A 10,492-nucleotide genomic window follows, 5' to 3' on the forward strand; every position below is an offset into this window, starting at 1 on the left:
CATCCCTCCATTTCCCTCCATCCAATGGCTCATAATAGAACTTATGGACTCAATATAAATGTGGACCTTAGTTGATCTCTTCTCTCTCTCTCTCTCTCTCTCTCTCTCTCTCTCTCTCTCTCTCTCTCTCTCTCTCTCTCTCTCTCTCTATATATATATATATATATATATATATATATATATATATATATATATATATATATATATATATATATATATATATATATATATATGTATATATAGAGGTGGGATCAGGTGAGAACGAACACTCGGTGCAAACGGTGAGAACGAACTACAACCAATGGATTCACTGAAATCGTACGGCTGATTCTTTCTGTCAAGGCATACTTCCTCTGACTTTTTCCGCCGAAATCAGAATTAGACACACACAAAAAAAAAACAAAAAACAAAAAAACAAAAAAACACACACAGAAAAAATTGCGATTATCCATCAATTCAGCCAGAATTTCAACGAAAATTTATTCAATTGACCAACATATTACACGAATTGATGTAAGTATCGCTGAATCTATGTATTGTTGTCACATATTTGATGAATTTACCTGTCAATTTGTAATTTTGTTGTGTCGATTTTTAAGGTTTTGATGGAAATCGAAGAATGCGATGTTTTGGTTGATCCTACTAATTCAATTGTTCCAGCTGATAACAATGAACTCGGGCATATATCTTCCGAATTGGGACAGATACCTTCAGAATTGGGTATAGGTATGTCGATTTTTAGGGTTTTAATTATTCAAGGTTGTTTTAGGTTGTATTATTATTGATGTTAGTTGTTGTATCTAGTGTAGTAATTGGTGTGAATTGTTGCTACATTAGTCTGATGATACATGGTGTTTACGGTTTTCTGCTTTTGTGTGTCGAACTATCCCTATTGCATCTGAGTTTTGATTGTCGTATCTAGAATTATAATTGATGTGTTTCCGGTGTCAGATTGCGTATCTGATAGTGACTTCTGGATAGTGTTTGTTCAAGACTGAAAAAGATGTACATGGGTATCAAATAGATGTTAATGAGTACGAACTACTATTGTATATGATAACAAGGTTCACTTTAGGGTCATTCTGGAAAACTAATGGATAACAAGATTTGATATGCATACCTGGTAGTATAATTGATGCGTCTCTGATTTCAGATTGCGTAACTGTTAATCCCTCTTAGTTACGCCACTGAATGCATGCATTCATCATTATGCTTTCTGGGTTTTCCAAATTTTATGAGTTAATTCCGCAGAGAGTCACTGAAATGGACAGTAAGAATAGTTCTTTAGCTGTTTCTGAACTGATTAAGCAACACACAATTCTAGCATGGTTGAGTAGCAATTTCAATGGGGAATATAGAATTGCACTATCTTGTTGAAAGTTCACAGTAAATTCAAGTTTTGGGTGTCTTAATTGTGTTTGGTTAGTTTGTCTTAACTTCATGAGTTGATTATATGCTAAGTTTTCAATTTAATGCAACATAAAGTCTGATATGATTACTAGATAAACAAATAGGTTCACTGGTTTAGAAAATTTGTTCGCGTTTTCAGTTGTTAAGGTTTCCGCTGATTCATGTACTAATATAACATATGTTATATGATATTTGCAGACTCACCAGAAATCCCTCACAACTCCAAAGAAAGAATACCTGTTTGTGCACCTCATTTGAAGCCTACTGTGGGAACGATTTTCGAAAATCTGGATGAGGGAATGCAATTTTACAAAACTTATGCTGCCAATCTTTGGGTTTAAAATGAGGAAGTCGACCCAAAGAATGGTAGGTGGGGTGGTGATGACTAAATCGTGTCTCGTAGTAAGGCGGTGAGAGTAAACCTAGAGGAAAGGTGAAAAAGAGGCAGAGGACTAGAATTTTGTGTAATGCAAAGATTTTTCTCAAGAGGAATGACAAAGGGAAATATGTTATTGTCGACTTTCACGAAGGTCACACACACCTTCTGACTACCCCAAACACAATAGTACATTTGTCGGAGTCAAGGGAACTAACGCTGGTACACAAGATTATGATTGTAGAGAATTCAAAGGTTAATAAAGGGCCCGTACAAAGTTTCAGAATGTTTAAGGAATATGTAAAGGGATACAGAAATGTGGGAGCATCACTAGAAGATTTCAAGAATTTTTGGAGGGACGTGAAACAGTTTATAAAGGGTTACGATGCTCAAATGATGATCGAAAATTTCATGCATAAGAAAGCCATGTGCCCCTCTTTCTACTTTGATTTTGACGTTGACGAGAAAGGACGACTTTCTAGAGTTATTTGGGCTGACCCTATATCAATCAAAAATTACAGTCTATTTGGTGACATGACATCGTTCGACACAACCTTCAACATGAACACATATAAGATGATATTTGCTCCTTTTACGAGGGTTGACAATCACAAAAAATGTGTGACGTTTGCAGGAGGGCTTCTAAGAAATGAGTCTGATGACGGTTTTGCATGGCTTTTCGAATCTTTTCTGACCGCAATGGGTGGGAAGTACCCTAAGTGCATCATTATTGACCAGGATGCCGGCATAAAGGCAGGGGTTAAAAAATTATTCAAGGACAAAACTCATCATAGGTATTGTATGTGGCACATTATGAAGAAACTACCTGATAAGATCGGCTCTACACTTTATAGGGAAACAAACTTCATGAAAGAGCTATGTGCGTGTGTATGGGCAGAAGACATTGAGCCGGCTGAGTTTGAGGAACGGTGGTGTTCAGTTATATCTTCATACGGGTTAACCGAACATGAATGGCTGTCTTTGATGTTTGACATGAGAGCTTCCTGGATCCCGGCATATTTCAAAAATCTGTTTTAGGTGGACTAATGAGGACCACATCTAGATCTGAGTCTGAAAATAGCTTTTTCGGAAATTTCATGAATCCAAACTTAACTTTGGTGGAGTTTCTTATGAGATTTGAAAGTGATATGGACGCTCAAAGGTGGACACAGTCCAAATTAATTGCCGATTCAAAAAACTCTTTCCCTAGTCTAGAAACACCTCATCCTTTGGAGAAGCACGCTTCTGTGTTTTACACTCCGGTCATATTTTCTAAATTTCAGGTCGAGTGGAACGCTGCCTGTTTTACTTATGGGGTTAAGGTTTTAGGGGGTAATACGTCAGATAACATTCCCATCCATGATCGTGAGAGAAATAAGGTATATTATGTTGGATTTATTCCTGATGGAGTGAAGTTAAGCTTCTCATGCAAGAAATTTGAGAGGCATGGTCTCCTGTGCCGACATGCTCTCTATGTGTTGAAGGAACAAGGATTTGAAAAAGTTCCCAACCATTTTTTGCTAAGTAGATGGAGCAAATTGGCTCTATATCAGCCACTTTGTGGTAATTTGCCCGAGACTTTGAATGAAGATTGCAGTGCTTTAGAGGTTCAGAAAATCAAGCTTGGCAGCCTATGGTCTGAATTATTCTCCTGTGTGACAATAGCAGAACAGAATTCGGAGTGTATCGATGAGTTAATGGACCTACTTAAGAGTTTCAAGGACAAGATGATCTTAGAAAGTAGCCCGTCTGAATGTAGTAGTGGTGTCACGGGTGAAAAGTCCAGAAACAAAAATAAAGAGCTTGAAATGTTGTTAGGTACAAAGATACCGACTGAAGTTATGGTTTTAAATCCTATACAATCAAAGACTAAGGGGTCTGGAAAACGACTGGTATCCCAAAAGGATAAAGCTGTGCAAGAACATAAGAAAGCGCCGAGAAAATGTAATGCTTGTGGTGAATTGGGATTCCATGATAGTCGGAATTGCCCCGGGAGAGCATGAAAAGTATTAAGTTCTGATCAGGTAAAATACTAATTTTGGTAAACAAGTTGGGAACATACAATTCTGTCTCTGAATATGATTACAAATTTCGCATTAAAATTGTAAGGCTTTGATGCAGGTTTGAGAGATTGAAGGGAAAACAGATAGATATTGCAAGCAAAAAAAGAAGAAATATAAAGATTAAAGTAATCAAGAGGAAGGAATGTACACACAGTGAAATACCATAGTTACGCCCTTTTTTTTCGTGAATTTACATAAGTCAACTGGTGTAACTACAAAAATTTTATATGGATCAAACATCTTTTGTCACGGATTTATGAACACTGTAATTTTGAAACGGCCCAAACCGTATTTTATTTTTAAGATGTAACTCCGACTCGTATTTTGACAATAAAATAATAATTATTGTCAATGTTTGTTTTACGTATCTTGATATATAATTGATGCATGTCAGGTTTAAGATGGCGTACCTTTATGAAAATATCATCAAAAAAAAAGAATTATGTAAATTGCCCTGTAAGACCATGGTTGAAGACATGTACGGTAGTAATATTAATTCTCGAATACGTGGTGAAATCAACCGTCATAGATTTATGAACACAGAAACGGCCCAAACCATATCTTAATTAAAAGGTGTAACACCGACTCGTATTTAGTCAATAAAATACTAATGTTTTCCAATGTGTGATGTACGTATCTTGAAATATAATTGATGTGTATAATGTATTAAGATGGCGTGCTTTCATGAAAATAACATCGGAAAAAAAAAATTATGTAAATTGCCCACGTCAGACCATGGTTGAAGACATGTACGGTAGTAATACTAATTTTCGAAGACGTGGAGAATTCGACCGTCTTAACATTTTTGGGGTCTTATAACAATTTGGTGGTGACATTGTAATTGTGAAAACCTTTTACCAATGAACAGCCAGATATTATTTTAAGAAAATATTGTACTTGAGTGTAAAAGTGATTTTGATGTATCTGGAAATATAATTGATGTGTCTCCGTTGTTAGATGGCGTAACTATGCACGTAATTCCTGCCTTTCAGTTTTAAGTCAACGTTCAACAATGAACCAAGGCCAGAGTTGCGCCTTTTATATCTCCTAAAGTATTTAAAACAAAACCGTCAACTAAGACACCGTAGTGCCAGATTTACGCATTGCCATAAAATGATATCTAGACAATTGACATAAAATGTCAGTCCACTTTACACATCTATTGAACAAGTTCGGATTACAATTTTCATTACACCCCTAACCAAAATAGATGGAGCAAAACATCTTTTGGTTACACCCTACGGTTTCATTAATGTCAGTCCTAAAAGCTTTGCACTATAACGCATTCCTTGTTTGATTAGAACCACGCTTCTGCATTCCAGGGATCACCTCACTCAAAAGATCTACATAGCAAAAGGTGAGACGGCAACATGAGTATATGGACAGAAGAAAAAATAGCATCGTATAGCCGTTAATACCTAAAAATCTACATATCCGACATATAGGCAGAAACATAAGTCTATAGACGGAAGAAAAATGATCATGGGGAAACAAAAAGATTAAATAATACCTTTCGTTGATTTTCTTGCCATCGTAATAAGGTGACCGCAACTACCTTTCTATATGAAGCCATAGCCTGTGTAACAACTTTTGTGTTATAAATGTAATCCAACAATTATTAAACACGCCAAAGGTAGATTTTTTTTTTTTTTTTTTTAAAAATAAAGGTAAAAGTGGAATTAACCTTGTAATAACTTGCAGCTTCCCACTTAGATCTGTCACGTCCAGCTTCCAACCACTTGAGTACATAAAGACCGCATTCATGCCTTCGCAAGCATACCACAAAAACAGCCAGTTAAAAATCTGAATGGTTAACGTCAGACACCAGGATATAAAAGAGATGAACTTACAAGTTTGACTGCTGTGGAACATTCTGATGTTCATGTTGGAAATCTATATCTCATTACTAAACATATTCTTATATGTTTTAAATTTACTTAGTCATAAAATAAATTCTAGATCTTATGCATGCAAACTAAAATAAATAAGTGAAGAAATCATTTTCTCACCAATTAAATTTCGGTCATATTGGGCACCAACAAGGTCTCCTTATTGTTAGTTCTTGAGCTTTCCATTAATGGATGAACATTCTTGACTTCAAATTAGAAGCCCTCCAATTAGTTGCACCCAAGACTATCCCTTAAACCCACAAACTAATATGTACAAGATATTTATATTGTGGTTTACCTTAAAATTGATTACTAATACTCATATATTACATTAATAATTTTAGTAATCTTTTGAACAAATTTGAATCAAAAACTCATCTTTTTTATGAAGATTAAAGAGAGAGAAGAGAGGAAAAATACATGAACTTTTTGCATGTCCTATTAGAATGAATAATAATGTTTGAGAAAACTCTCTTATTGTTCTCTCAAAAACCGGTGGCCTCATGCTTGCATAGACCATAATTATTTTTCTTTTTGTCTTCACAAGACAAATAGGTGTAAGGCTTTTGCATGGTCAAGTCACTATAAAGTGTCTTAGACAAAAGAATAAGACAAATGAATAAGACAAAAACCCACTAAAACTCCCACCTAATTTCGGTTTACATGTGGTAATATGGAGTCCATTTTATTTTTGTCAATTGTACAATTGTATGTCATGTGACATGTGACATGTCTTATGTCATGTTTTAATTTAAAATGCATATTTAACAAATTAAATATCATTTACAAATTAAATAAATAATATTTAACAAATTGACTAGCAATATAAAATTACTTTCTCATAAAATGGTCATTTAATTACTAGTTAGTATAATTCACAATATCTTGTAATTATAACTAACTTATCATTCTCATCTCGCGTGTTTCACAAACACCGATTAATTTTAGTAATATAACTTCTTAAATTACTAAATGAAATCTCATTTAATCACATTATAATAAGATGTCACTTTTCTCTCTTATGATAATAATTTGTTCAATTTTAAGGAATTAATTAATCTGTATCGGTATACAATTAATTAACCTTTTCAATTAGGGGAATCGTCCTTTAGGTGTGACCTCAAGGGATCAACTGGTCACCACCGTCGCACGACAGTAATGTCAAACTCTAGCCAGTCAATCATTACCGATATGTGTGGACCAGTTGACTATATATATAATGTATCATCCCTTCCGTATTCTTATAATGATATTTAATAATGATATTTAAATCATGTGATCGCACTGTTGTTGAGGACACATTTCCCAACAATCTCCCACTTGTCCTCGACAAGTGTGCGTCACCAATTCTCTTGTCCTATTACTATCTCCCACTCAATGCAAGGTGTCTTTCGGGTCGTACTTGCAAGTGATCATATCGAGAGTGGTTTCCTCGATCTGGAGAATAATTGATTGACCGGATTTATCTATCATAGATACCTTCCGAGCGTGGCCACGCATTTCCAGTTCATTACTCTTCGAGTGGCCCTGAGATATTGTTTTAACCCTGACAAGGGGGTGGACAATTCCTATCGCACTTATTCCCTTCGACTCGCCATAGCCATCATAACCCAAAATATGCCCATTTGACCCCATTTACGAAGGTCGTAGCAACACAAATCAAAGTTAATCTGAAACTGTGCCATCTTAGGCGAACAGTCTTTAGTCAAAAGAATCGACTCATTAGAATACTATAGTAGCTCTCGCCACGACCAGGCTATATAAATTTGTTAGAACTCTATAAGCGGTCACTGCCCGACAAAGTGTTCCTAACAGTCTGCCTATGTGATCGACTAGTCATCTCACATGACTCTATGGCACTTGAACTTGCCATCAATCGCATCACACTCTAGTCACTTCGAGACGTCACCTCATACAAGTGACTATGGGCGAATACAATGTTAATCCGTGTTCACTTTAACGGGGTTCAATGTTGTCTCTACAACCCGTTTGGATGTAACAAAGTATAAAAGGAGTTTTTAAAGTAAAAACTCGAACGACAAATGTGATTATCACATATGAATAGTCAATGCCTGATTACTATTTCATGTTCTATAATCTAATTTGATCTTGTATGTAGTTGTTCATTTCAATTCAATTGAAATGACACGACTCATCATGTTAAGCCTATGAGAAGGCTTTGGTTAGTAGGTTTTATCAACTTCTTGTACCTTACTCAACCTTACTACATACTCGTTTTCCTTTGTAATGTATACATTTGCATTACAAAACTTTCTGAGTACGTGTCGAGATCCAATCAAGACATAGGCCCTATAGCCTTAGAATAGCTCCCACTGTTTTCACAGTGTGCGGGACTCATCCTTCTTGCACATCTCATGATTGCAAGTGTACTCAATTTCAGTTGTAAATATTTCTCATTGTTCTTTATTGCCTAGAACGATTCTAGAAAATCTACTTCTTAATTAACATAGCCACAATGGTATCTTAACCATCCTAATGTGTTTTGATTATGGTTTTTTCGGAAACCATGCGCAATCTCAATTGTCAATTGTCATTTGTGTAACACCCTTACACAAAATTTCATCATAAACACTTTGCTTTACTTCCTTAATGCTTCTGCAAGCACTTAAGGGTAATCTTTATGGCTTACTTGGTAAAGATTACTTAAATTCGATTTTGAAAACAGCTCATCATACTCAAAGTATATAAAGTGTTATACATCATTACTCATTTAATTGATCCGGCAGCGGAAGCAAATGGAATCAATCAAATATGTTCAATTTAATTGAACTAGTCATGAATCTTATCAACGTAAGACTTTTTATTGAGCCAATATCATGTGGATTTATCTTCATAAATCCGGATATTAAAGATGTATTATAATACTCCAAAAGTCTTAAATCATTCGCAATGATCAATACGTCATCCACATATAAGACTAATTAAAATTACCGTAACTCCCACTAAACTTCATGTATAAAAACAACTTCTCGACTTATCGAGAAAAGTTTTACAACATGATCAAATCATTGATTCCAACTCATTGATGTCCTACTTAAGATCCTCTCTTAAGTTTTACATTATTTTAGGATTTGTAAGAATCTATAAAACTCATGACATGTATTGAATACATTCCTTCTTTTGAAGAAGTGGGTTTTAGATTTACATGTTGTATGCGTATCCTCATAATGAAACACAATCCCTAAGAAGATTCAAATAGACTTAAGCATTTCAATTAGTGCAAAACCCTTTGCAACCAATCTTGCTTTGAAATCTCTCTTTATTAGTGCAAAAACCCTTTGTCACTAATCAAGCCTTTTTATTTCGTATTTTCATGGCTCTAAGCCTTGTATTGAGTTGTGACTTAAACACTCTCATGTCTTATGTAAGTCATATGTTCATTACTTTCTAGAAGTAATCAACTTGAATCAAACAATTTCTTTTGTAAGTTATAAGCTCTTTACTTCTTTAAAAGTAGCATGAATTCATCATTTTTAACAAGTGACGAATTTAACCTCCTAGGTTTTGAAGAAACAATGTCTTACACAAAACGTCTCATGTAGGCAAGAAAGTTGGTCTTTCTTGCGACATAACATTCTCTGTGGCATTCTTTGTGGCTCTTGAATAATTTCTCCCACTCTGTCTTCTAGAAATAAACTTGTATTTTAGAAAGACAGCTTCACGAGCCGCAAACCCGTCGTACTCGTGATAATTGAAAAGGGAAAAATGAGCATTTGTTTCTTGTGAAAACTTACAAGCATGGTACCCTTACCATTTCATATCTCATATGATTCGATTTAGTGGAAAAATAATTTAGACAAAAATGATAAAATCCCCAAAAGGATCAAGTAACTCAAAGTAACTTGATTGAAGTCCAAACCATATCGAATAGCGTTTGATTTCTTATCCAACCACACATTATTCCATAATGCGTGCTAAGAGAGATTAACTTGTGATACTATATCACATTTCCTTTGGCTTATATCAAAGTCTTCACTTTGATAATCCCATCACGACTAAATCGTGATTCCTTGAACTCTTTAAACTTCTTCAAAGATTTTTCTATTTACCTTATTAAGTGAACACATTAGCGTCAACTTAAATCGTTGGTAAAAGAAAATGATCAACCTATTTTGGATCGATGATTTACAACTTCGATCTCCTTTTCAACCAAAAGGCACGAGACATCTTGCTTTGAATACAAGATACGCATATACCATTAACAAACTAATGGTTTCAAGAGTACTCGATAACTCTTTGCGTTCATCATTCCAAAATTTAAGGTTTAATCTTGGGTTACCAATTTGAATCTTATATCATCTACATGATATATCATTATAGTTTGGTTTAGAATATAATCACCTTGATAATGGGCTAGCCATACATCAGATCGTGGTGTCTAGGGTCACAAAAGTGAAAACCTCTTTTGTATCTTAACAAGTTTATATTCTTATTTAGAGTTTATGCACTTAATAGTCACAATTAAGTACAACTTTAAATCCAAAAACTAGATTGAGTACACAATTACTCTATCTCTCGACATTATTGTTGCTAGTCGTCATATTCTAATCATCTTATGTGTCGAATACAATGATGAAAACCTCCATTACTTTCTAATATTGACGAAGTGGTACTAGCAAAATTTATGTTTAATCAAATAAACATTTAAAGAAGAAGGTCCCATTAGATGTCCCACAACTAACTTGTTGATTCTTCAATAATTTGGGGTAGTTTCCTTTCTTGTGTCCAACATT

The 10,492-nt window shown here is 34.8% G+C and overlaps 1 protein-coding gene and 1 long non-coding RNA gene across 2 annotated transcripts; one reads left to right on the forward strand and one right to left on the reverse strand.

The window, feature by feature from the left end:
• The first annotated feature begins 2,832 nt into the window (after nucleotides 1-2,832).
• Nucleotides 2,833-3,789, forward strand: LOC141649419 (protein FAR-RED IMPAIRED RESPONSE 1-like). The gene has a single exon (XM_074458109.1). The coding sequence runs from the start codon at nucleotides 2,833-2,835 to the stop codon at nucleotides 3,787-3,789; it is 957 nt and encodes a 318-aa protein (XP_074314210.1).
• Nucleotides 3,790-5,112: 1,323 nt separating this feature from the next.
• LOC141646206 (uncharacterized) lies at nucleotides 5,113-5,604 on the reverse strand. Its single transcript, XR_012545428.1, has 3 exons — nucleotides 5,534-5,604; nucleotides 5,360-5,425; nucleotides 5,113-5,192 (listed from the first exon to the last, which is right to left on the reverse strand). It is a non-coding gene; the product is annotated as an uncharacterized LOC141646206 (long non-coding RNA).
• Between the last annotated feature and the right edge of the window lie 4,888 nt (nucleotides 5,605-10,492).

This window comes from Silene latifolia, chromosome 3 (assembly GCF_048544455.1).
Source record: "Silene latifolia isolate original U9 population chromosome 3, ASM4854445v1, whole genome shotgun sequence".
NCBI classification, from domain to species: domain Eukaryota; kingdom Viridiplantae; phylum Streptophyta; class Magnoliopsida; order Caryophyllales; family Caryophyllaceae; genus Silene; species Silene latifolia.